This window comes from Branchiostoma floridae, chromosome 14, assembly GCF_000003815.2.
Source record: "Branchiostoma floridae strain S238N-H82 chromosome 14, Bfl_VNyyK, whole genome shotgun sequence".
NCBI lineage: Eukaryota > Metazoa > Chordata > Leptocardii > Amphioxiformes > Branchiostomatidae > Branchiostoma > Branchiostoma floridae.
In genome coordinates, this window is record NC_049992.1 from 7404406 (window position 1) to 7428642 (window position 24237).

At 41.5% G+C, this 24237-nt stretch overlaps 4 protein-coding genes and 2 non-coding genes across 6 annotated transcripts in view; 3 read left to right on the plus strand and 3 right to left on the minus strand.

Moving 5' to 3' along the window:
* Nucleotides 1-6096, plus strand: part of LOC118430759 (peroxisome biogenesis factor 10-like) — a gene marked incomplete at its 5' end in the record, with an annotated part of 7152 nt that extends 1056 nt beyond the window's left edge. Inside the window, 2 exon segments of the mRNA XM_035841776.1 lie at nucleotides 4773-4920; nucleotides 5819-6096. Of these exon segments, the coding sequence (XP_035697669.1) occupies nucleotides 4773-4920; nucleotides 5819-5893 (223 nt within the window).
* LOC118430065 (semaphorin-5A-like) lies at nucleotides 5919-12583 on the minus strand. The gene is made up of 5 exons (XM_035840773.1): nucleotides 12385-12583; nucleotides 11520-11690; nucleotides 10857-11054; nucleotides 7264-7428; nucleotides 5919-6752 (listed from the first exon to the last, which is right to left on the minus strand). The coding sequence occupies exons 1-5, from the start codon at nucleotides 12581-12583 to the stop codon at nucleotides 6673-6675; spliced, it is 813 nt and encodes a 270-aa protein (XP_035696666.1). The 3' UTR covers nucleotides 5919-6672.
* A 950-nt stretch (nucleotides 12584-13533) lies between these two features.
* LOC118430066 lies at nucleotides 13534-18380 on the minus strand. Its single transcript, XM_035840774.1, has 8 exons — nucleotides 18243-18380; nucleotides 17481-17633; nucleotides 16555-16735; nucleotides 15678-15928; nucleotides 15062-15202; nucleotides 14785-14922; nucleotides 14258-14470; nucleotides 13534-13676 (listed from the first exon to the last, which is right to left on the minus strand). Exons 1-8 carry the CDS (start codon nucleotides 18307-18309, stop codon nucleotides 13534-13536), a joined length of 1287 nt encoding a protein of 428 aa, XP_035696667.1. The 5' UTR covers nucleotides 18310-18380.
* A 314-nt stretch (nucleotides 18381-18694) lies between these two features.
* On the plus strand, nucleotides 18695-23705 carry LOC118430565 (circumsporozoite protein-like). The gene is made up of 5 exons (XM_035841513.1): nucleotides 18695-18834; nucleotides 19375-19650; nucleotides 21132-21320; nucleotides 22214-22321; nucleotides 22845-23705. The coding sequence occupies exons 1-5, from the start codon at nucleotides 18753-18755 to the stop codon at nucleotides 23084-23086; spliced, it is 897 nt and encodes a 298-aa protein (XP_035697406.1). The 5' UTR covers nucleotides 18695-18752; the 3' UTR covers nucleotides 23087-23705.
* Nucleotides 20132-20203, plus strand: Trnaa-cgc. Its single transcript has one exon. It is a non-coding gene; the product is annotated as a tRNA-Ala (tRNA).
* On the minus strand, nucleotides 20801-20872 carry Trnaa-cgc. Its single transcript has one exon. It is a non-coding gene; the product is annotated as a tRNA-Ala (tRNA).
* Nucleotides 23706-24237: the final 532 nt, after the last annotated feature.

Here is a 24237-nt window from a genome sequence, read left to right on the forward strand (position 1 = left end):
AGAACCAGGTAGAGCAGTCCCACAGTCATTGATTGATGAAATTTGTTGTAACTAGATCAATTAGGAATTTTCATTTCTCTGTTTTAGTTCTTCCAAATCTTCTTTGGCTGGTAAATCTTTGTCGGCGCCGTCACACTTTTCTGAGTCTTCTGTGATCTCTTCTTCAATAGTATCAAGTGTAACAACACCAGATGTCCCAGGTTTACACCTGTTTGTGCTAGTTGACACGCCTGCACAGCCAATCATTTCATAAGCAGTCTGCTCTTGATGGACAGACTCTATGGTAGGCGAACTCTTGATTTTAGACCCAACACAATCCACTGTCTCTTGACCTCTCTTGTAAAGTGAAGTATTTCTTCTAACATTTCTACTTATGGGCAGATGTACTTCAGCTCTTGTGGTATGAAATTTTGAGGAGTACTTGTTCCTGTCTTCACATCTTTTGTTTTGTGATCCCTGCCCACAAGTATTTGCAATGCCTTTGTCGTTTGTTCCTCTGTGTGGAGGTGCACAAAGTGCATTTGACGTTGGTTTACCTTTGGTGTCTTCTTCTTTTATTTCACTGTAGTGGTTACCAGATGGAACATACACTTCATCCTCGTTTATTTGATTGTAGACGTTGTCGTTTTTTTGACCCGTGTTTAACACTAAGTCTTGTTCCTGTTTGCCACAGGCATGCTCGTCTTTTATTTTGCAGTAGTGGTGACCAGATGGGATGTACACTTCATCCTCCTTTATTTGATCGTAGTTGTTGTCGTTTGTTCGACCTCTGTTTGATACCTGTTCCTCTTTATCACAGCCATGCTCATCTTTTATTTCGTAGTAGTGGTGCCCAGATGGAACGTACACTTCAGCCTCATTTATTTCATCATAGGCAATTCCTCTCCGTTGCACTGCTGCATCATTATCATAGTTGCTTTCATGATTGTTATCATTTCCACTGTTCTCACCGAGGCAAAAGAAAGCGACACGTACACAACATATAATGATAACTTGGACTGCCACTACGGAGCCTACTATCAGAGGTATCCTTAGATTTGTATTTGTTTTTTCAGTAGTGGCATTGATGAGAGAAAAAGACATTGGGTTCTGTATCAACGAGGTTGTTTTTTCTGGTGTCTCTGCTTTACCATCTATGTTGTCAGCACTAGTAAGAGAGTCGTTGTTATACACTGCAGTTTTTTCTACCCCATTCCTAACCCTATCCTTCAGAAAACAATTTGTTTCCTCTGCTTGCTTTGGTGTCGATGCATTAATATAGAAAATGTGTTTATGATCATAGATGACATAAAAGCAGGCCACCCTGGACACATTAGGATTCCTACCATGATCCTCGACCTTGTCTGTAGTACTTTGAAATTCTGCTGTTTTATTTTTCGTAGTAGTGGCTACGATACTAAAAGCGTCCACTTTTGAGGAACCTGGGTTACTACTGTTTCCTAGTCCAAAGACTCGCAGGTTAGATGCACCCTTTAAGGGAAAAGTGATACCCTCAGAGTCTTCCCATGACTCGAAACATTGAGTCGAAAATGACCTGTCCTGAGGGCTTTTGCTATGCTTTGCTATAACGACGAAGGGAGAGTAAGACATAAAATGACCCAAACGATAAATCTCTTGGAGTGGATTACAAGAATCCAGATTAATTGGGACTTTTGCCTTGAATTTTGCCATGCTGTACCAATCAACAGAGAATAAGTCCGTGGAGGGTTCATAGTTGATGTGAAAGACCATACCGTCAACCTCCAATCGTATCCACTGGTGATTACTCTGTTCAGTGTTGTACCAAGGAGTTTCGATCAAATCTTCGTTAAGGCCACAATTTTCTACCACAACGTGCCATGCCATTTCATGCACAGTATCTGACTTTAAGGCAACAAGCTTGTTTCCACCAAGAATAACTGTGATGAGGTTTTTAAGGGTGAGAAATGTTTCTTTTTGCAGACACACTAATTCGTTGTCACTTAAGTCCAGAAACTGCAGGTGGTACAAGGAATCGAACGCATGAGGGAAAATCGTTTTGATTTTGTTTTTGCTAAGAATTAATGTATTTAGACTGTCCATCCCAATGAGCCAGTGATTGCGTACTTCTCGCAAGTCATTACGGTGTAGATCTAACGACTGGAGGTAAGGCAGGTTTTCAAAACACCCTGGATCTAAACTGGAGATGTGATTGTTTGAAATTGATAGGTAATGCGGGGAATGCCTATTTCTGGTATACCAGTTTCGAGGGATATGCGTTAACATGTTATCATCTAAAGTCAGACTTAGCAGCCACAAAAAGTCTCTGAATGTTCCGTTGTCCAATTCAGTTATCCCTGCATCAATGAGATAAAGATGGGTGAGGGAAGAAGGGTCGATGGCGGAGAGTTTTTGCGACGATAATATCCCATATCGATAGCCCCTTATTCCGAGCATACTGACACCCGGGAAGCACTTTCCTGTGGGCAAACTAATGATTTCATCCGCATGTTTGTGATCGACGTCACACGAAACACACTCCACCTTAGTATATCGAACATGCATGGTGGGAAAAAGTTTGTTGTACCTAGTCTTAATGTCAGCAGGCACACAGGAGGAAAATTCTTTCCTTTCGCATGTTGGAAAGCAACTCTGATCTGCTGCAGAATTGTACGTCATCCACGATGCACAAATGTTCAGAATGAGGAATTCAAACAGAAGTCTTGAATTCATAGTGAAAAGAGTCATCCTCAGCCAATTTGTTCAACTCACTGCAGATTGACTATTTTTTGTTGTTGGACTACTTTTGTAGCCTCATGTCTTGTAACTCAAAGTCTTGTTGCTTGGTGAATAGTTACTAGTACTACTAGATCACCTTAAGCAGAGGATTATATCTATTTTTATAATTTTATTAAGAATTATATTGATAACCCTGAAGAGTAAGGTGTCCTTGGCAAAAGAAAAGTGAGTGGTAGCTATATCGCACTGCAGTATCTGAGGAGTTATGGAAAAAGGATTGTCTCAAGCAATACGCTTCAAAGTTGACAAAAGTAGTAGCATTTGCCTAGACGTGGTTTTGGTTGCTTTTACAGTGACGTAGCTAATGCTGATGTAGCCAGATGGGTGCATGCACACCAAGGAGTCAATGAAACGTATACCTGAAGAATAGTTTTTGACTGTAGGTGTTGGATGTCCCAAAGTACTGGTGGAATGCTGGAGTTGTTGCCCTCAGAGTTTGCACTTGTCGGGGCTAAAGCTGGACCGATGCGGTGCAGTTGATGAAACAACGTCAAGCTGAAGAGTGAATTTTCAGGCGGCCCCTTTTTTTTCAGTTGATGAAATTAGTTTAGGATGTTCTTTTAAGTTTTTTGGTTTACTTGGGTGTATGGAATGGTGCTATTTTCGAAAAAGAAGAAACAAGAAATGGCCTGCCCTTCTCATAAATTGTATGTGGGCTCCAAATGATGTAGAGTGAATCGAGTTGTGGCGTGAAGTGTCTTCAGACCAGTCCATTTATTCCCATGACCAGACCAATTACTTATATAACTATATATTTACTACAAGGACTTCCTGCATGTTTCAGCAATGTCCTTGGCTGAAGTAGGCCGTGCGTTACCAAGGAACATGACTATTCAATCGGAAGGAAATTGTCTTGGATTGGTCCTGTGGCAAACGTGTCCAAACATGTGTTATGAATTTTTTTTAATGACCATTGTGGAATCCTGCTTATATCAAAGTTTCTGACTTGGAATCATGTTCATAATATTGTAACAGAACCATGTACATGTATCAAAAACAGCCCTTTTCATACATTTCTACTACAAAAATAAAGCCCTTGACACATTTTCATAATGTTTAACATATCTGGCTGCTCTCCACAAAATCATGATGTTCAAAAGGAAAAAGGTCTGTTTCAGATTCTCCTTCAGGAAGACTTTTGTCATTCACTCGATTTCTTGACAGAGGAAAAAGTGTTACCAATTGTTCTTACGGTAAACTCAAAGCTCCTCTTTTTAGTTTTCACTTTCACATCTTTATTTCTAATTAAGTCATAATTATAAGGGAGAATGTCCTAATTCATGGTGTCAGTTATCCTCGTTTGCAGACATTCTAGGGTTATTTTGGGGGAAGTGCAACTGAAATTGTTATTTTCAGCAGGTTTTCTAATGCTGGAGGATATCCAAAATGTCACGTCTGTTCATTGATCTAAAGTTGAAAAGTTCTGTCTAAGTACCTTTGATTGAATTCGTTGACCAGGATCTTTACTGGTGGAATCTCCAATTCTTCCATCAGAGATCTGGATCTCTGTCAACAGAGATTCTACCAGATTGACTCATCCTGATATATTATACTATATAAGCTGGTTTATGTCATACCTGGGCCGCGAAAACATTCGATACAGGTGTTCCAGACCGTGTGATAACTTTCTTCGAGTAAATCGAACTATTTCGAACGGACCGAATACGGCATGGTTGAAAATTCGAATACCGAATTTGGACGTTAGAATTGCTGTTGTTACAATCTTTTGTTCGAGGACACAACATTTTCTCAACTTTTGGTGCATTTCGCATCGAAACATGTGTTTTCTCAGGTGGGTATAACATAGGTAAGATACAACACGTTGTATTCTGCATCACCCTCGGTCCCAGCCCTCCCGCGGGTGGGATCGCCCTCTGGCCGTCGGGCGATCCTTCCCACGGTCAGGCTTGTACCTCGGGTAATATGCAATACACCATGTTGTATTCTATATGTACAGTTGCAAATCCTGTATTCTCTATATACTGTATCTAAAACTTTTGCTCTTTATTTTGCAGTGCTAATGCTGTGGCCTCGACCTCGTCGTCTGAAGTCCACCCCAAGTCGCGATGTTCTCTGTGCCTGGAGACCAGAAGGCACCCCACAGCCACGCCCTGTGGTCACCTCTTCTGCTGGGGGTGCATCATGGAATGGGGTAGTGAAAAGGTAATTTGACTTTTTTGTACAGTCATTATTGAATGTGGTAGTGAGATATATAAAACCATTATCTCTGTATCATTGAATTGGAAAGATAGGCATTTTTCATCTTGAAATTGAGTACATGTAATATGAAAGATGATTTTTGTTTGAATACTTGAAAGTGTGGCTGCTTGTGGTGTCATAATAATAAACTGTTATATTTACATGGTGTCAAGGTCTTCACACTCTGCCACGTGCTTGCCCCATCTGGTTGAAATTCCGTGCAGCCAGTGGCGCAAGTTTGCACCCTGGTCTAAACACGACTGGGAAATAGTCGCATTGTCCTTTTGTTGGGGTGGGGGCTGGCAAAGCCGACAACCCCATGTATGAGAGAGCTTTATTTATTAACCTCAAGCATAAAAGAACCCAACGCACTCGTAGAAGAGAGGGGGAACCTATTGTGTTTGCCAGAAAATGCAAGCCGCTACGAATGAAGTTGCTCGCACTACCACCAGTCTGCCTAAATGTCCTCAAACGGCTCTAAAATGGGACAACAACCTTGTAAGGCGCTCTGGATACATTGTTTATGCATCTATGAATAAAAAATGCAGCAAGTCCTAAGTATTTACAATTTCTTTCGAGTTAATCTGCTGGTTTCAAGATAAAAGCAATTTCTGGTCACCACATTGAATCGTCTGTGTAAGGAGTGTGTAAGGAGTGTTTATTATTCATAAATGCATAAGCTATGTATCCAGAGCGCCACACAAGGTCATTGCCCTATGTACACTGCATATTGGAGATGTTGGAGCTCATTTGAGGTGTTTAAGCAGACTGCGCTACCATTAGGTTCTTGAAAAAGGTGTAATGCTTCACCTCAATTGACGATGACTGCTTTTATCTTAATGTTTCTTCTGTTATCTTTCAGCCGGAGTGCCCATTGTGCAGAGAGCCATTCCAACTATCCAGACTTGTCTACCTGCAGAACTATCAACCAAGTTGACCACGCTTTTAAAACACAGATAATATACACTGTCTGTATATACATTTATGTATATAGACAAAAAATGCTAAGAGAAGCAAAGCTAAATTTATTTTGCATCATGAAAACTGACAGATGCCATATTAAAAGTTAATTATACAAAAAATTGCTGTCTTCAGTATGTACTGTTTTATTCAGATTATGTATTAGATTTCTCCATTCACAGAAGATAAACTCTAGGTATTTTATCTTCCGAGTTGTCATTATTTTCCTCATTCTCCCTTGCTGCGCGAAAGTGTCCTCTTTTGTGGGTATGTCCTCTAACCAGCTGTCAGACAATCATGTAAATGAATTTTAAGTGAATGTTTTTTTATGATTGATTGACAGCTTGTCAGAGGCAGTGCCCACAAAAGTGGAAACCTCAGACCATTTACCATTTAGCAGAGCCCCCCAAGGTTTATTGTGTAGGCCCCAGGTCCAAAACGATAAAAAGTTGACTAACCAGGTCATAAGGCCACGTGAACTATGTCCTATGGGTGTTCTATGACATATGCTGACCCAAATTTGAGTGAGAGGGTAAGAAATTACGATCATTTGCATTAAAACATTTTGCAGTTTTGAGTTTTATTACAACTATGACATTCATAGTAATTTTATGAAAAGTAACTAGTTGCATATATCAGCAAAAAGCACAAGTATTTTTCTCCTCTAGGGAAATGTAAAAATCAAATGTGCATGTACTTCTCATACATAAAGTTAATGGCTTACTAAAATAACAGTTATTGTTACTATATACATCGCTATGGATGCCTCCTCGTTTGGGCTCCTTCTTGCCATCTGTGTTGATGACCTGTGTGTTGTCCGACCTTTTCAACTTCAGCTGCAGAAAGAAAAAAAGTTTAAAGCAATATGGCGGAGGAGCATTTGCGACAATCTTGTGTTTGGATGTCAGCCTTGATCGAATTTCAAAGTTAGATGTTGGCATATTCATTTGGAAATGATGTCTCTTTTTGTGAGTGTTTCAATATTCTTGAATTGTAAAATTCCGTATAAAATCTTCAGGCTTATATTAATGTAATGTAAAACCTGATTAAATCTTGTGCCCCCAACAATGTTTTCTAAAACTGCAGTATTCTGAAGCTGTTCAAGCGTCTATAGAGCGATTTAAGAATGGGGGTTTGGAGTTGAATCCCACCTCTGACACCATGTTGTACAATGTATCTCGCTGAGACACAGTAACTTTTTTACGCAACTTCTTGGAGCACACCATGTTGGATTATTCATGATAGACTGTACTAAGTTGTATAGTTTGTAAGAGATTCTATCGGATATCTTATCACTTCCTGTAACAACCCCTTACTGTAAAGTGTGTAACACAGACAAGCCTTTACCTGTGCAGGCCTCCACCATACAGGGCTGCTGCTCTACACTCTCTCCGGAACAAGCCTGTCCGTCGCGTCTACCGCACTGTCGCCGGCGGTACCTCTTGCCGACACCACACGTGTTGCTACACTCACTCCACTCACTCCACTCTCCCCACACACTGTTAACAGCTCCTGAAGATAAAAGGGTTAAATGTACATGATAATTTTTTTCATTGTTCAAGGTCTCATAACACAGTATTTATGGGCGAGTAGTTCAGGCACAAAATAGTGCGTCACAGTTCTTGAAAGAGCCATTGAAATTTTGGTTGGGTAGAATTTTGTGCATGAGTCTTGAAGCATGGTGACCTCTGCTGGAGGTCAAATAAAAGTGTTTTTTTTATAAGACAATGAGCAGGCAAACTTCAGCTCATTTACACATATTTTGTAGATTCTATCCTGAATTTCAACATAATCAATTCTTGTTCATTACTTTTGCACCGTGCACTTTGGGGTCCTTAACAATGTAAATCCCCATAGGCGAAATACTGTGGGGGATCCGCAGGTCAATCCGCCATGCAAATTGATGGTGGTCGATTATAGTTCAGGGCCTAAAACTTCAAGATTTTTTTCCTGGTCAAATGGGTAGAAATCCTGGCAGTTTTGAGGTGGGTGTGACAGGGGAGGGTTTCAACTTTGTGATTAGGGCCAAAAAGCTGAGTTTGTGTGGTTTTTAGGGGGTATAAAGTTGGGACTTTTTTGTCCTAGCACATGGCCTCCTCACTGGGTTGTGGTGCGGTTTTGAGGTCATGGGTCAATCTTTCAGTTTCCCGGAAGTTCTCGCCGTTAGATTCATGCCGAAATGTGGTTTGTCGGATAGCTGAGATGTCGGGCTTTCATATGAGGGTATGTTTGTGTGCCAGTAACGTCAGATAGTTGAGTTACTAACAGTTGCTTTCTCCTCTTTTTTGTATAGGAACCCATTGTTTAGAGGCTGCAAATTGAATCACCTGCGGATACCCTGAAGTGTTCCAGGTATCACCCTGCCCTCCCCCTTTTTAGCTATTTTGGGGCTGAATACACCTCCATATGTGTGAAAGATGGTCCCAGGGGACATGCCATGCTAAATTTGTTGAGAATTTCCTATATTTTAGCTGTTTTGGGTTCACTGGCGTGCTAATGGGCACTGCTTACAATGAAAATTGCCATTGGTGTAAAATGACTTGAGAGGGAGGATGGACTCTAGAGTCTATCACTCTTTCATTTGACCTGCATTTTATTGGCAATTGCAAAAGTAAATTATGAATAGTCCAAAAGAGTTAGGTTGGACGTGAACCACGTTATTTGGCAACGTCCCAGGGGAGGAGCCGCGAAAGCGGTCGAGCTCATGGATACAGGAGGTGTGTTACTAAGCCCCATTATCCTGTGTTTTGCTAACTTTTTGGGGATGTTAGCATGATGTTAGCATGTGGCAGGTATCATGACAGCATACCAGAGTCTGTCAGTGCCATTTTCATAACAAAAAATGAAGAAAGTGGTGTGTGCATTGAGTGAAATTGGCTTTGACCTACTTTATTAAGTGCCCAGCACACACCTTCTGAAAGTCCCTACAAAGCCTCTGAAACAACACTTCATGACCAAATTTCAGGTCTCTGTCACTGTAGAGGCAGTCTCTGTGTGTCAGAGTGACTAGCTTTTGGCATTTCTTGGCCTACATATGCCAGGTTTCTTGAAAACAGCTCTTGGTATATATGCCCTGCCCCCCCCCCCCCCCTTCAGACTCTGATGGCAGCCATGATACCTGTAATAAAAGTGAGTCCCAGGGGAGTATAAATCATTGAAATTCTTTCATACTTAGGATAATATGTAACAACCCCTGTCTCCATTGTATGATAAAACTTTTTTTGTAAAATTCTGAACTTGGGCTCTGTGAAGGGGATCCGCAGGTCAATCCGCCATGCAAATTGATGGTGGTCGATTATAGTTCAGGGCCTAAAACTTCAAGATTTTTTTCCTGGTCAAATGGGTAGAAATCCTGGCAGTTTTGAGGTGGGTGTGACAGGGGAGGGTTTCAACTTTGTGATTAGGGCCAAAAAGCTGAGTTTGTGTGGTTTTTAGGGGGTATAAAGTTGGGACTTTTTTGTCCTAGCACATGGCCTCCTCACTGGGTTGTGGTGCGGTTTTGAGGTCATGGGTCAATCTTTCAGTTTCCCGGAAGTTCTCGCCGTTAGATTCATGCCGAAATGTGGTTTGTCGGATAGCTGAGATGTCGGGCTTTCATATGAGGGTATGTTTGTGTGCCAGTAACGTCAGATAGTTGAGTTACTAACAGTTGCTTTCTCCTCTTTTTTGTATAGGAACCCATTGTTTAGAGGCTGCAAATTGAATCACCTGCGGATACCCTGTGCTCTTCTACCTCAAACTGCACATGCACAGCGAGATGCATCATGGGTAATAAGTTGAAGGCCTTTGAGACAAACAAAATACGTCTGAACAAGGATAGTGTGAACAGGAACAAAATATGCATATGGTTTAGACAAGAACTATTTACTTCAGTGTTCTAACCAGCATGATTTTTTTCCGTTCCCTCTGATTTTGAATATGGAAATCCTGCCGGGCGCCAAAGGTGCGACGATTCTATGGAATTTGGGGGCATGCTCCTCTGGAAAATTGTGAAAGCTAGACCCTCTGAAACGCTATTTCCTACATTCTTTGTAGATTTTGGGCAGATTTTGTTTGCAGACTCTGCTTGGTTCAATGGCACCTGTTTTAATATCTTAACATGCTGATTTTTGTCCACCATAGAGGACAAAATGGGCAAAATATTTGTCCATCACTAGCAGCAAAATTCTGTCAAAAGAGGGAAGGACGGACGCTGTTATGGGCCTTCATCTTTGACTACAACCAAACCATTTATACGTCCCTACTTACTTATCCTCTTCATCCCTTGCGAGACATATTAGATCTCCTGGATTGCTTAGTTGACCCTGGCATTAAGAACCCTGTCAAAAGTGGCCACCTACATATGTATCTACTGTAGAATGAGGGCGCACTGACGAAGGCAGGTATTTTTATTTATTCATTGAATTTTCAGACAAATTAGGGGTCCATTCGATTTTCCCAAATTGATTTTCAATGAGGCCCAGCCAAGAACACAAAACAATAAAAATCATCAACATCACAAAGAAAATGAATAAAAAAATTATTACAACTTGTACATTAAGTACACCTGTACATGTAACACAGGATGTTGTAGTTATAACATGAGTAGTATAAGCAACAGAAGGCACATATTGAAAATGTGTTTAATACACATTATATAAACGAAAACCAAAGAAAAATCAAAAGAAATCCTTACTCATGAGTCAAGTCCAGGTAACATTTTAAAAGTGGGGATTTTTTTGGAAAGTTAGAGGTCTTAAACGATGCGTAAACGTTGCATGTTTTTCAAAGCAGGTTTAAAACAGATTAAGGAGAAAATTTTAGACTGGCTGATCGTAGGACATGAAAAAACACAATAAAAATCATCAATGCCACAAAGTAAATACATTTTGTAAATAAAAAAGATTTAACAATTTGCAAATTAGGTACACAGATTGAAAAGAAAATTTAAACTGACTGACCGAGGGACTCCTTATCGGCCCCGTAACACTCCGGGTTGTGTTCCCCGCACTTCTGCTGCTCTGCGTCGGCACCTGCACATTGCCGCCCGCTGTACCGGGGTGCGGGGTTGGTGCACGACCGTCTTCGGACTCTCCTTCCCACCGAACATGTCACGGAACAAGCTGACCAAGCACCCCACTGTGTCCAGCCACCATCAACTATCGTTAATCATGGAAAAATTAAACAATTATTGGAATTGGATGCAGTCAAACCTGTTCAAGTGACCACATCTACATGTATATAGCGACAACCCTTTGGAGAATTAACGTGGAAAGAATACGTTTATGTTACTATTTTTATGTTACTAAGTCTTTGATTGTCTGACACTTGGTTAGAGACCACATCCACAAACCTCAGCCCAGTTTAGCAGAGCCTATCCAAGGTATATCGTATAAAGGCCCTGGGCCAGGCTGTATGTAGGAGTGTATGTATGACAGTAGTGATTTACCTAATCTCCAAGCAGATCCTACTGTAGCATAAGCTAGCATCAAAGGCTGGCAGAGGAGTGAAGCCGGCCTGGGAGTGTGTATGCTACCGGAGCCCGTCTGACTCCCATTGGCTGGCTATACTCTTTGCTTTGATACTATCTTATGGCACCGTAGGATCTGCTTGGATTTGAATACCTGCACATGCTGGTCGTTGCTTGCACATCTCGCTCTGGTAGAGGTTTCCCTCGCAGAAGCGGCCGCCGTGCGCCGGGGCGGGGTTGTCGCACGTGCGGGCCCGCTGCCTGGTGCCCCCGCAGGGCGCGGTGCAGGGCGCCCAGGGAGACCACACCGTCCACTCTCCGTTCACTGCAAAAACAGTGATTATCAATTAACCAACCAACCAATGGTTTATACAGATCAAAGATTAGATGTCGGTGGCGTATGCAGCTTTAAACTAGCGCTAAACCAGATTTGACCAGATTCGACCAATACCGTATTTTCTAACTACAGTCAAACCTGCCCAAGCGACCACCTCTTCATATCAGGACTGTCAAATCAGGACTGAATAAACATAGATTAAGTAAATCAGGCCAATATATTTTAGTTGATATACATAGATTATGTAAATCAGGTCATGCCTTCCCTAGGTGATGAGGAAAAAATGTTTGGCGAAAGTATGAGGTCACGTCGTTTGAGATATTTCGTGTCTTTGTTTTTTCATTTCACAACAATTGTACATGTGCATGGGAAAATTGAATACGAAAAAAAATGAATCGAGTAGCTGGGGCAATGATCGCAAGGAAAAACGCAATGTACAGCGTGTACAATTCAGTACATTACGTTTTTCCTTAATCTTCAAGCAGATGCTACGATGCCGCATAAGTTAGTATTAAAGCTGGCGAAGGAGTATAGCCGGGCCCGTTTGACTCCCTTTGGCCGGCAATACTCCTTGGCCAGCTTTGATACTATCTCTAAGGTACCATAGGATCTGCTTTGAGACTAGTTTTTCCTTGCGATCGTTGCCCCAGTTGAGTTAGGATCGAGCAGTTCTAAAACCCACCTGGACACGGCGGAAGTCCCGTACAGGTCCCTTGTTCCACGGAGGGCCCGTCACACCTCATACCGCTCTCCGGGTGTGTGCAGACCCGGACCCGTGTGTTGGTTGGGTGTCCGCACGTTTCCATACACTGGGACCACGGCGACCACAGCGACCACGCACTGATGGCTGGGAGAATCGTGAAAACTGTTACATTACTCATTTACAAGTTCTTTATCTGTATCTGCATCTGTACTATATCTATAAACCCTGCGTAACTGCCGTTCGCCGTAACACACCAGCTTCGCAGGCCCGCGGCGCGGCAGCAACTGGTTATATTACATAGAACGACAGGTCACACCTAACTTTTGCACACCTATCTGCAACTTTCCAGCAATGATTCCCCTACTGTGCATGGTGATGATATATTGCACTCTCTGATAGTCATGGGAAAATATGAATTTTGAACACATCATCGTTGTAGTATATTGTGACGTTACATGTTCCAGAATACGTCGAAAACACATGCATTTCTGTACACTTCGAATTCCACCGTGCACTCATGGCAAAAAGAGGTAAAAAAATGACTACAATATGACGTTGTAGTTATTTATAGAATATGTTTTGAAAAGCTTACGTTCCCTTATGTTCCAAAGAAAGCCGGGTACTAAAGGCTAAGTGCCTGGTTTCTAAAAGACATGTTCCGGGTGCTGAAACGCCATCCGCTCCCTCACATAACTACCAGTTATGTGAACACTAGCTCAGAAATGTAAGTACCTAGGATCGTGGTGCCTTGAAAAGTCAAACATTCATGTTTTTCGGAGACCTATCGTATAGAGTGGGCCTCATTGTTATCAGGTAGATATATAGCTTCCAGTAATGTTTGTATCTGGATAAGCTGTGCATGACTTAGGTATAACAGGCCGGTCAATGTACTGCAATGCCTCAGTCACATTTGTTTTATGGATGACCCGTATACGTTATGAGTGAAGACGGCCGATCTCGGTCGGGCTCTGAAGTAGGTGTACATCTTTCCAAACCAATGCCTTACCAGGTAGCTTACAGGTCGTTTTTTGTCGTAAGCTTATCCTAGGTCAAAGGGTGTCAATAAAAAGCTAAACAAACATATCCAAAAACCTGATTATCAATGTGAATTATTGCTCTGTCGATGGGTTATTCCTCACCCAAACAGTCCTTGCCGTCCCCCATGTACCCCGCTTTGCACTCGCACAGGAACGACCCCAACGTGTTGGCACACTCTGCGTCGTCATGGCAACTGGTTACGTCTTCATCTTCTTCTGCGCATTCATCAATATCTGGGAGGTAAACGATAGCAACAACAATAACGTTACCTATTTTATCGTTATGTACTTCATGTTGAAAAATCCAGACTCACCTTCTGTCTTCAAAAATATAGCTGTTATGTCTGAGGGGAACGCAACTGTAACTTCATAAGCGTCAACATTCAATCGCATTCCAGGAAGTTCGTTCTCAGAACGCGTTTAAATATTGACGGTTATGACGTAACTTACATTCCCTTCTGACGAAGCAGTTTTTGTTAATCAAATATTTCATTTCAGGTAGAGCATTTGAAAATGTCAAATGTTTAACAAAACAATGCAGTTCCCTCTGTCTGTGATAACGCTATAATGTACATTCTTATCATTTGCAATGTGGTAGAAGACTGTTGGTGGACTGTTCCATTTCAAGATGGCTTTGAAAACCTTAATTTTAAAATTAAGTTCTGTCCACAATCAAATCACTTTTATTCTGCTCCAAGGCCTACCCAAACAGCGACAATTCAAAATACTTTTAGCTATCTTTACAACGTTAACATAATAAAAACAGTTGACAGAAAAAAACTCTTGCGAGGAATGATAAAGAAGAAAATGGTCACCTTCGCAGCTTGTCCGCCCGTCACCCCTGTACCCTGTGGGGCACTCACACTGGTACGAACCTTCCGTGTTGCGGCACGAGGCGTTCGGTAGGCAGTCTGCTAACTCCGCCGAGCACTCGTCAATGTCCGCGCAGTGTTCGCCGTTACCAAGGAAACCCGGGTTACACCTGCAGTGACCTGCGCTTCGAGTGCCGTTACAGGTTTTGCTGATGTCTGTCGTGAAATTTTGAGTTTTTCTTTTTACAATTAAAATGGCAAAACGTTTTTGTCTTGTTGAAATATTATTCAATATAGAAAGAGGGAAAGGGGAGGGAAAGAGAGAAAGACGGAAAGAAAGAGAATCGCGACACACCTTAAAAGATATACACACACGCATGTGCGCGCGCGCACACAAACGCACGCTGAGAAGGAAAGAGAGAGAAACAAGATCTCACTATGAATATTAAGATGATTCTAGCATCTAAATCCGTGTATCATCTTGAGAGTCTACTTAAACAGTAACATACCCATGTGACGTTAAAGTTTACCTTTCTTTACGTGGAAGCGTCTTGTTGCTATCAGCTCCATACCGGGTACCCCTTCTTTCCTTCCAAACATCTCTGCTCGGTATACTCCAAAGTCTTTCTCCTTCATGTGACTCAAGGATAGGGTGGGACCTGTAGTTTCTGGATAAAGAAAGGCATTATCTAAGTTCGCAATTCTGTCGGTATTAAAGATGTTTCATTTGACGAATATTCTCAATAACCCACTTTAAAATCAACGAATAAAGGTTACACAACAAAAAAGATCATAGTGATGGAATACCTAGCAGTTGTTCGTGTTGTCTAGTGAAGGCTGTCAGGTTTCCTTCTTTCTTCCAGCGGACATGGTGAAGTTTGTGTGGTTTGGGTATATAGTTCTGTAGTTTTATAATCATAGAATCTCCGGGCAAAAAGGCTCCAACAACTGGAATAAAGAGAGTACGTCGATGAAGGTTAGACATTCTGGTGATAAGATACGCCAAACAGAAGTTACTCAAGCAACAGGATGTGGTTTTGGAAACGGTCAGGCGTTTCAGATAACATCCGTTATCTGAAGCTTAGCATTTCAATTTATTTGCGTAAAGAAGAGAGTAGAAAACCATGATTTGCAGATGTATACCTCCAAAGAACTGCTAGTGATCCCCCAGTTTTCTACTCATGAAATTTAACATTACTAAGAACGTATCCTGTAATGAAATGTTGTAGAACAACGCGTACGTTTGTGGCTGAAGAAAGTTGTCCATGATCAAAAGAATAATGTTCCATAGAACGAGACTTTCGTTTTTTCTTTCTCAGCTGTCTTGAACATTTTTGCTTGTTTCGCAATAATTGTTTCTTTCTACCACTGTTATTATCGAGTAAACAATCTCACAACTAATTCAATTCGATTGAGTTCTCACCTATAAGGTTTGTCTCCAGTCCAAAGTAAACCCGGGTAGGAGAAGGATTTAGTCGCTCGTCTTCGGCGAGATCAAAGGCTACCACGGGGCTCGTTCCCAACGTACTTTGCTCTGTCGGTTGTACTTCTGCCCAGTATAAATTTTCGTAAAAATCGTCCTCCTCTATGTGAGGAATGGTGAGCGTTCCGCCTTCTGGGATAGGACGGTCCTCTGGTTCTTCTTTTTGTGGAGGTTTTAGCAGCTTTCGATAACTAACAGAGAAAAGGGAAGTTACCATTCATTTGAATATTCACAGACGTAGTTTTCCCCTCAAATTTCCAAAATGAAAACGTAACTTTACGTTTGCTATTGAATATACGCCAATTTCTTGTAAGCAATTGGTAGGCATTTTGCCATGTTTGGAAATATATTTGACATAAAAAAATTATCAGAAATGTCAACTTTCTTCCATCTTTCTCAAGATTTTTCTAATACTTACAGAATAGCCCGGTGCTGTATAGAATGCACGAAATGAATGTTGTGCTTACTTCTCAAGTCTTAAAGTGCGATTTACTATTCTGAATTTTCCCTCAGAAACTCGTACTTTGATACAGTTCACGGAATTGGTTTTCTCCGTGGTGCTGAAACTGTTATCACACGTTATGTTACCGTGGTTTTACATTTTGTTAGTCGAACAGAGGCTGCTTTGTACGATCTATAGTATGGTCGACATTTTTGGAACGGCCAAAAATGCGCGCGGGTGTCTTCCAATAATAAAAAAAATCATTAGCTATATATTATTTGACAGTATATATATGGTGCTGTACCTGTACGACGTTAAAAAAGAAATGCTTAGCTGCTAACCCCCCCCCCCCCCCCCCAAAAAAAAAACACGTACCTGTTGAAATTTGGAGGTTCTCCTACGTAAAACTTAAACCATTGGATGGGGACGTTTGGCGCTCCTGGCGATTTGACTTGGAACTGCACCTCTTGTCCGGGCAGTTTGTTCATAAAACATGACTGAGCCCCCGTCTCGTTACATCTGCTTGGATGCGCAACAGCCAGGACAATGGGAGGGACTACAGATGAAAATGACAAGAAAACAGATACCTATAAAGAAAGAACTTAGCCGGTACAATATCATCTTGGTAGTCGTGATCTGTATTGATCTGTACGTGATCTGTACCTACAGAATTGATAAATCAGTTATGTTTTTACCCACGCAGCTGTTGCAACCCATACATATCTGTACGTACCTACTAAGTTGCTGCAACTCATATCTACCTATTCGTGTCTACATTTCATGTAATTCACGCCTATCTGTACGTACCTACTCAGTTGTTGTAACTCAGTCCTAAATTCATGTATCTACACGGTAGCTGCAACTCATGCCTATTCGTACGTGTTCCTACTCAGTTGTTATAGCTCACTCCCATCTGCACGTACCTACAGAGTTGTTGTAACTCACTTCTATCTGTACGTACCTACTCAGTTGTTGTAACTCACGCCTATCTGTACGTACCTACTCAGTTGTTGTAACTCACACCTACCTGTACGTACCTACTCAGTTGTTGTAACTCACACCTATCTGCACGTACCTACTCAGCTGTTGCACCTTACGCCTATCTGTACGTACCTACTCAGTTGTTGTAACTCACGCCTATCCGTATGTACCTTCACAGTTGTTGTAACTCACCCCTCCTGTACGTGCCTTCATGGTTGTTGTAACTCACTCCTACCTGTACGTACCTACTCAGTTGTTGTAACACACTCCCACCCGACGTACCTACTCAGTTTTTGTAACACACTCATACCTGTACGTACCTTCACAGTTGTTGATCCCGTCGCCCTGCCATCCCGGCAGACAGCGGCAGTAGTACGCCTGTTCCGTGCCGGGTGGGTAGACCGGGTCCCGCGCGCACACCGCCGACTCGTGACACTCCAGCCCCACAGCTAGACATCGCTGCGCATCGGGGTCTGTGGAAAGTTTACATACATGTGCTTAAGGTCAAAAACATAAAACAGACAATAGCCAAATTCAAAGTCGCAAATGGGTCCGACACCGACTGTTGTACTGTGTGCGTTTTCCAGACGTTTGGCCACCTAGACGTTTTCCCCTAATCCTAGCCCCTAATATAAGAACATGCGACAGTCCTTAGAAGTTACGCTACAAATATAGGAATTTGTAGGAACTTCATAGACCAAAGAATTCTGCAGGGGAAGGTGAATCATTCTAACGTCGATGGCGACAGGCGTACCTCTTAGCGGCGAAATATCATGATCCTATACATTAACATGTAACTTATATAACCGTACGTACCGCCTGGGGGTTTTGCTACGTCTCATAGAAGAACAGCTTTAAATTCAGCTGGCTTGGATCGAGATATGTGCCCAGTTTGACAGCCAGGAACGAATTATTTCTAGTAAAAGTTACTCACTAGCGAATAAACGTCACAACAACACCACAACAATAAACAATCAACAACTGTTGCCGTCCCGACATTCCCTTGTTCTAGTCCACCCAACCAAAAATAAAGCGTCGTTTAAAACAATTTCTAACGCTTTTAACAACAACAACATTCTTACCGTTCTTTAGGCCCACAGATAAACCGACCGAGAAAAATGTAATGTAAGCCAGCGTCAAAACGTGCATCGTCCGTTACTTGTTTTCCATTTCTTGCCGTCGATACAGTCGTAGCAGGCGATTTCAGACGAGAAATGTAGTTGCTACGGTACATACGCCGTTGCTAGGATACGCTTTGGAAGCGTTCTATTCGATAAACGGTTCTGGAACGAGGCATCCGAGTACAAAACTTCATTTGCAAGTTGTGAAATTTTAGCCAATGTTTTTTTTCTATAATAGTTACGTTTACGATTCACAAAGCGAAGACAAAACCTCGTACTTAGTCAAGATTACGTTTTCGCTCCGCTCTTTAACTGTGAGTAGCCAGATTCCGCATCTCAGCTTTGTTACGCCACAGCCGTTTGAATTTCTTGATGGAACGCCATTGACCGAATTTGGTTCCAGAACGAGTGATGTTCCCTTGACTACCGCTAGAAACTGTGTGTGGGATGGATATGTAACACGCAGTTACTATGAAACTTTACCTGAGAACTGTTGCGGCGGCTTTGCTGGTGATTTTGCAGGTCAACTGTAGATATGTCCAGACGGCAGGAGGTATGGACTTAAAAACGTTTTCAGCAGTCAGTTTGCTCTATTCAATTTTCATGTTGCTTTCTCAAATCAACGTCTTCAAAACTGGTTCATCGTGAAATTTTCTTCTACTTCACCACAGATATAAACGTTTATGATTTTTACTATCACTGATACATTGATTTAATCTTGTAGAAATGTTAGTGACAATATAGATGCCTCTGTACTTTTTATTGTCGTCCGTTGCAGTACCGTTAGTCTGTGCTGTTGTTTGTTTGCTGTTGTTCAGAAAGATATTTTCTATTGTAACTCTATGAATCATAACAACAGTCTTCACCTCTTTTCACCTACGTATACAAAACGGAGGTATTTTTTCGCCGTGTCTGTTTCCGTTTCTGATATATATTGGCAATAACATAGACAGACTTTCAACCACCTTTAAGTTGTTGCTCACTTTCATTACATAACCATTTTAGGTGTACGTACTACGTAGGGTTCTCTCACAACTTATTTTCACAACGTCACTAGGAGTCGTCACTAGGAGTCTATATCTTATTTTTTCAGACAACGTTAACGTTAACTTGGATCCCCTTGCTGAAAAATACAAGACGGAAAATACGAACCACGTCATCAACCCAAGGGATGTTGCTGGTACAAACAGCAGACCAGTACGCCACGGAAAAATAAAGCCAAGGTCACGTGAGCATTCAAAACTTCATCACAGAAGTAAGACAAGGAGAGGAACTCCACTTGAGGGCTCTCATTATGGACTGACGTCACCAGAGACGCAGGAATCACGTGACCACAAGAACCTAGAAGCACTTCTGACCATGATGAAAAGTAAGCGAGGAAGATTTGTTGAAAATTTGATAGAACAAAATTGCATGGTGGAAAAATAGTGGCGATTGGAATAGTATCTCCTTTCTGATTTTCAAGTATTGTAACTATAGATACAAGTCACAACAAAGACAAAACATACATGTGAAAGTAGAAGTTCGGCTTTTTCTCGCTTCTTGGTACAGTATTGTTATAAAAAGCCGTTTAATTGCACAACACATCTGCCAGCATATTTCGTGCAATTTATTGAACGCAAAACGAAGCAACTCAATTCCATCCTCAGATAAACCATCGCTTATGTCATTGGAATTGTATCTGAAATCTAATCACTAAACTGGTATTCTGAACCACGCCTGAGATGAACAGAGAGAATGGGCCGCTGCAAAGACGTAATAATCATATATAACGTTATATCAAACGCTGCAAAAAGGCGTGAAAAACAAGTCGGATTCAAGATCTACTTGGGCGTATCTTACGTTCAGGTGGGGATGTAGCTCAGAGGTAGAGCGCTCGCTTCGCATGTGAGAGGCCCCGGGTTCAATCCCCGGCATCTCTAGAATTTCTCTTTTGCTTTTCACCGAAACCGCTGGACAACCAAGTCCAGTGTTAATCTATTTGTGAGGAAAAACACACTGGTAGCGTTGAAAAACGACAGACAACCAAGAACTTAATTGCTCAAGCGTTGATTTAATTGATGATGACAGTTTGTTCCCGAGACGTTTTAGTTTTCGGATGGCGGCTTTTATTTCGTCAAAGTTTCTTAGTATGTTCAGAGACATCATTTGCATGGTTGAATATTCGAATATATATCGGGTGTTGCACTGAGTATTTTCACTTTCCATGTAAATCTAGATAGATCCACGTATATTGGCTGTCATGTGTCATCTCAGTACATGTGCGTAAAAATGCGTTGTGAGTCTTTGTGACTTAAATTTAAACGTATGTACTTTTGTACAGGTAACTTCATCAAAGACTCAAATAAACTTTACAATCTGAAGCTGAAGACCGCCCATTTCCGCTCGATTTGGAAGGCTGAATAGCACCTGCTTGTTGGGCAGCCTTGTCTTAGGCTACCAGTGTGTTTTTCCTCACAAATAGATTAACACTGGACTTGGTTGTCCAGCGGTTTCGGTGAAAACTAAAAGAGAAAATCTGGAGATGCCGGGGATTGAACCCGGGGCCTCTCACATGCGAAGCGAGCGCTCTACCTCTGAGCTACATCCCCACCTGGGTAAAACAAAACGTCGCCAAATGCTAGATGTTTTCTCTTACCTGTTTTGCACGCCTTTCATGTGGCGTTTGAATGTAACGTTATATCTTAAGTGTTACTGACGAAAGATACCGGATGGCTGTCTGAAACGCCTGACCGTTTCAAGATCATATTCAGTTGCTTGAGTAACTGCTTTCTGGTGTACTTAACTTGGTTGGGCACAAATGTACAATGAATATCTTTACCAGTCTTCACTCTTTCATTTATTTCCCAGCGTATGGGGGAGACAACAGCGACAAGCAACTGGGTGGAGACTTCGAGGAGTGGACCACGTGGGGCTCGTGGGGCGCATGCTCCAAGACGTGCGGACCGGGAATAACCGTCCGGATCCGAACCTGCTCCGGAGGGAAGTGCAGGGAAACGTCTGAGCTGGCGCAGCAGGAGTGCCGCCTAGCGGATTGTGGTAAGTCTGCACCAGCGTAACAGAAGCGCCTTCTAGCGGACTACTGTAAGTCTTGAAATCTTGAAAAATGCCGCTCAGGCCGAATGAAAGCTCCTTGGATGTATCAAGGCTAAATCCTAAATAAAGGTCGAAAAAAAAAATTGCCAAGCTACCTAGCGGATTGTGGCAAGTTGGTCTGTCACTTGAATGGGCAGATTATATGGTATCTAAAGGTTGACAACGATGATAAGGATACTATATTAGGAAAAGCACACTGTTTCGGACAGTAAGCCATATCATATGGCAGGTTCTCGAATGGAATGACTCTCTAGACATTCATAAAATGGCCAGATGATTGAACAAACTTCTGCACACGAAAAGTGCTGCAGAAATTATCCATACTTAGTATTTTCAGAAACAAAATGTGCACAAACTGTTTTTCTAAATCTTTTTCAAACTGTCTTTTGTTGAAGTACCGATCTATTGGTACCACATGGCTTTATTATAACAAGGATATTATGAATACCAAGTAGTCTCATTCTCATACTAGTGTACAGAGCCTCGCCTACAGCCTATTTATTGCAGATTTGGGGACTCTGCTACACCAAGCTGGGGTTTCCACTCTTGTGGATGTGGCCAATTAGAGAATGCAATGCCTAAATGTTTTCTTCAATAGGTAAGGCCTTATCTGATTGACTTAACGTTAGTTCACCTTTATCCACGGTGTAAGAAAACACAACGGATTTAGGTTGCCCCGTGGATAAAGGTGAACTAGCGGTACAGCTGGTTAGAGGACGGGCACTCCAAAGTGGAAATCTCAGCCTACCAAGGTTTAGGCCCAGCGGGCTCTGCATAGAGGAATGAGTAGTCCAGAAGCTCATCTTGCCTAGAGTTGTCTGTATTTGCTTTTGCAGCGACCACTGCCAAACCATCCCAACCAGCAACAACCGAGGCACCATGTGAATATGGCATCCTTTGTGAGCAGGAGAGAATGTACAAATATCTGAAGAAGGAGGTGAAAGGTACATATGTAGTGAACACCTGAACACATTAATTGAATTTATCCAGCAATAGTATCATTTTGTATTTGTGAACTGTATCTTTTCAACCTGTCTTGTTGTGACCTGTACTTAGCCCGGTGTGGCAAAAGTGTGCAATAAAGGTCTTCATTCATTCATTCATTCATATTTTTTTGTATCCGTTAAATGGTTGGGTATCTTTTCAACGTGTTTTGTTGTGACCTGTTCTTAGCCCGGTGTGGCAAAAATGTGCAAGAAAGGTCTTCATTCATTAATATTGGCCTTAAGTCTGCAGCATTATGCTTTCTCTGTCCATATCTGAGAATGATTATAAGAAAGTCTGACTGAGGACTGAAATCCAAGCTTACTTCCTGAGAATACTACAAGTAATTCCATTCTGATTTATGTTTTCAAGGTACACCCTTGATTTGCTTTTGATCTTCTTTTGACTAAACAAAGGTTCAAACAAACAAAAGCACATACAGGTGAAAATCCCAAACTGACATAAAAAATTCATGTCTTGCAGAACTCCTTGAGGAAGATAGGAAGCTGCTCCAGACGACTAAAGGCGCTAATACCGAGCTCGCTGTGATCCTGGGTGGTACGGTCATCCTCATCCTGGGCATCATCTTGCTCTGTATCATCAGATGTGTCGACAGGAAGATGGAGGAAAACAAGAGAATCAAGAGGGAAGCCAAACGGAAACAAAAAGAGAAGGACCAAGTTGGCGTACCCTCAACTTCAAGGTCCTTTACATCTATGAAATAGGGGGGAGGAAAATCTTCATTTTAAATTTTTTTTTTGCTGAGGAATATACATGTCAAGTGCTCTGGGCATGTAAGGCCACACATATTTAATTTGTTGATTCTCAGATTGAAAAAAGATACATTGTATGCTAAAGGCCATGCTGATTTGATTAAATGGATAACATCCATGCATGCATCTCCCGAAAAGTTTTTCTGTAAATCGTACAAAGCAGCTGTAAAATCATAACATATATGCCATAAAAGTTGAAAGAATATTGGAAAAGCAAATGCTAATGTTACAGAGTTTTAAAGTAAATTCCAAAGTGAAGGATCAACAATAATGAATCTACCGTTCATGACTAGTATTCCATACTCTGTGTGTTAAGGAATTTGTTAAGTCTTCTGACCACTTAGATTCATTATGAAGGCAACTTTTTGGGGGAGGGGGGCACCTTTTTTTCACTCTCGCCTCAGTTTTGGGGTTCCCTAAGGATATCATCCATGTAATTAAATCAACATGGCTTAACTGGAAAAACATATGCATGATAATAACAAAGCCTTAGGACCAGGTTTATGCCTTGGTTCCATTATACTCAGTTTTATGAAGTGAATAAAGTCATTCAAGTTTTTTCCCATGCCCTATTCTTTTATGATGTCGACTAGTCATGTTATATTTTCACGTTAAAACCTCTGAGGTCGATGGAAATCAACTGTTTTGGCCTATTGACATAAAAAAAGGTAGCGGTTCATTATCAAACATTTCGGAAAAAAATCTCTTACATATCTTGCAGTGATTTCCCCACCAAGTCCATATGTTTATTATCCAGAGTATTATACCGTGTGAACGTATCAACCCCAAGCTGGCATAATAAGCCTGTTCTTGGTTTAAACTGCACATGCAATAGGTCAAAGGTGAAGAAAACCTTCAACCTTCAACAGGAACCTTCAACTTTGACATATTACCCACAGTACACCACACTGCTCATGCACAGTCCAAACCTTGAAATGGCTTATTCAACTCTTTTGTCCTTTTAATTATACTACATAAAGAAATCATCTCCTGTATTCAACATACATGCATGTACAAACAAGAATGTTTAAACCATTTCCACATGTGAGCTAACAGTTACACAAGTACATACATTTCGTAAACATTGCAGCTTTTATCAACGA